Source organism: Guillardia theta (assembly GCF_000315625.1).
Source record: "Guillardia theta CCMP2712 unplaced genomic scaffold GUITHscaffold_151, whole genome shotgun sequence".
Classification (NCBI taxonomy): domain Eukaryota; class Cryptophyceae; order Pyrenomonadales; family Geminigeraceae; genus Guillardia; species Guillardia theta.
In genome coordinates this window covers 109,139-111,194 of record NW_005434523.1, presented here as the reverse complement: position 1 = coordinate 111,194, position 2,056 = coordinate 109,139, and the positions used below count along the sequence as shown (strand labels likewise).

General features: G+C 46.1%; 1 protein-coding gene across 1 annotated transcript; it reads left to right on the top strand.

The window, feature by feature from the left end:
- Positions 1–539: 539 nt before the first annotated feature.
- On the top strand, positions 540–1,758 carry GUITHDRAFT_147363 (hypothetical protein; the record flags this gene model as incomplete). Its single annotated transcript, XM_005821166.1, has 6 exons — positions 540–629; positions 899–1,117; positions 1,382–1,438; positions 1,489–1,530; positions 1,619–1,663; positions 1,714–1,758. 6 exons carry the CDS (start codon positions 540–542, stop codon positions 1,756–1,758), a joined length of 498 nt encoding a protein of 165 aa, XP_005821223.1.
- Between the last annotated feature and the right edge of the window lie 298 nt (positions 1,759–2,056).

The following is a 2,056-nucleotide window of genomic DNA, read 5'->3' as shown; positions in this document are numbered from 1 at the left end:
AGGAAGACCAGGAGGAGGAGGAGGAGGAGGAGGAGGAGGAGGAGGAGAAGGATCAGGAGGAGGAAGAGGAGGATCAGGAGGAGGAGGAGGAGGAGGAGGAGGATCAGGAGGAGGAGGAGGAGGAGGATTGTGGTGGTGCTGGTCTTGGTGGTTGTGGTGAGGTGGGGTGGGAGGAAGAAACGTGAGGGACGATGAACAAGGAATCCTGTTGACGGAAGGACTGCAGGACATTGGCGCAATAGTCGACAGCATCAGAGGAAGCGAGTCCTTCAAGAGCGCGATAGTGACAGGGATTCTACATGCGTTAAACGATGAGACGATCAAGACAAGTTTGAAGAGGAGCTTGCAAGGTAGCGAGGAGGAGGCAGAACAGTCAGCGAGTGCTGATCTCGGCTCTCTAGAGGTAAGACGCCTATCGTGTTGATGTCTGTCAATGACGATGTGGGGCAGAAAAGATCAACAAGAGTATCGAAGACTTTGCAGAGTACCAGGCGTTCAGTCAGTCGCAGTTCAGCGAGATTGTGTACAGGTTAAAGTCCATGTCAGACAAGAACGACAATGGTCTAGTTGAAATCCAGCAAAATCGGAAGCCGGAGGATGGAATAGCGGAGAATGATTTCTTGACGGAGGTAACAAAAGAGTTCCGTATCACAATCCTCGATGTTGTTCTATGTTCTCTTGCAAATCATGATGGGAATATCTTGGTGAACTACAGAACACTCTTTAGAGTATAGTTACACTCTTGTGCACCACAACAAGACAGACTCGATATGTAACAACATCTCTTGTTCAGGAGGGGAGTAGCGAGGCGGTAGGAACCACCGACGTCCGTAGCAGTCTTGACGAAGTCCATCAAGCAACAAAGAAACTTTTCGAGCAAGTCGAATTTTTGTCTCAGCACTGGAACGACCTGAGCGGAGCATCACTGTTCAACATCCTGAAGACGACTGTCAAACACGCCTATTTGATTGCGTCGAAGGTGGCGGGTATGAGCCAGGTGTTGCAGCAGATGCAGCTAGATCACCTGAAGAACAACATCACAACGTTGCAACGAGATGTGAAGATGATCGATGTGAGAACAGAACAGATCCGGACGGAAGGAGAGGAGCTCAACAAGGTGTTGATAGAGACAAGGAGGATCTTGGATGGGGTAGATGTTCAAGGGTTGACAATGAGGGTTACATCCATTGAGAACGAACATGCCAGGTGTTTTATGCTTGATTGTTTGAAGAAACCGAGCTGATGTGTTGATGGTGCAAGGTGGGAAGGAACGCTCGGGGAAATTCAGAAACGACTCAATGAAAACTCTCCGTCTACGTTAGCAAAGGAATGTGCTTGTTGGTAAGATGGCATTTCAATGACTTATCGACAATTCCTGCAGGATTCGGAAGAGCTCTCCAGAAAATTCGACACTTTCTCCATTGAGATGGACAAGAAAGTAAGCTATCATGTGATCTGTGTTGGCCTTGATTCACAACTTGGAAACAGATTGCGGATTTGATCAAGAAATCTGAAACATCGCAGCACAAGGTCGTCTGGTGTTTCTGCTGTCTCCTGTCATGAGTCAACAGTGCCATATGTTACGTGCTGTTGACGTTGACAAGTTGTTTGGAAACAGGTGGTAGAAGCGCTGGGAACATATGTTGACAGCCTTGCAAAAGAGGTTGAATATTGCATTCGTTGTGAGATAACGAGATGGTGAGCTTTTTGCAGCTTGAGATGAAAGCTGACAGAGAGGAGATTGAGTTGATGAGGTAAGGTCTATGGAGGTGTTGTGAGAAAGAGAATGACGCTGACAACGCATATGGATTTGACTGCAGTGATGATGGTGATGATGGAGATGATGTTGATGCAGATGATGATGATGATGATGATTTTAGCTAGAATACAATGTTGTTGTTGTTGTTGTTGTTGTTGTTGTTGTTGTTGTTGTTGTTGTTGTTGTTGTTGTTGTTGTTGTTGTTGTTGTTGTTGTTGTTGTTGTTGTTGTTGTTGTTGTTGTTGTTGTGTTGTTGTTGTTGTTGTTGTTGTTGTTGTTGTTGTTGTTGTTGTGTTG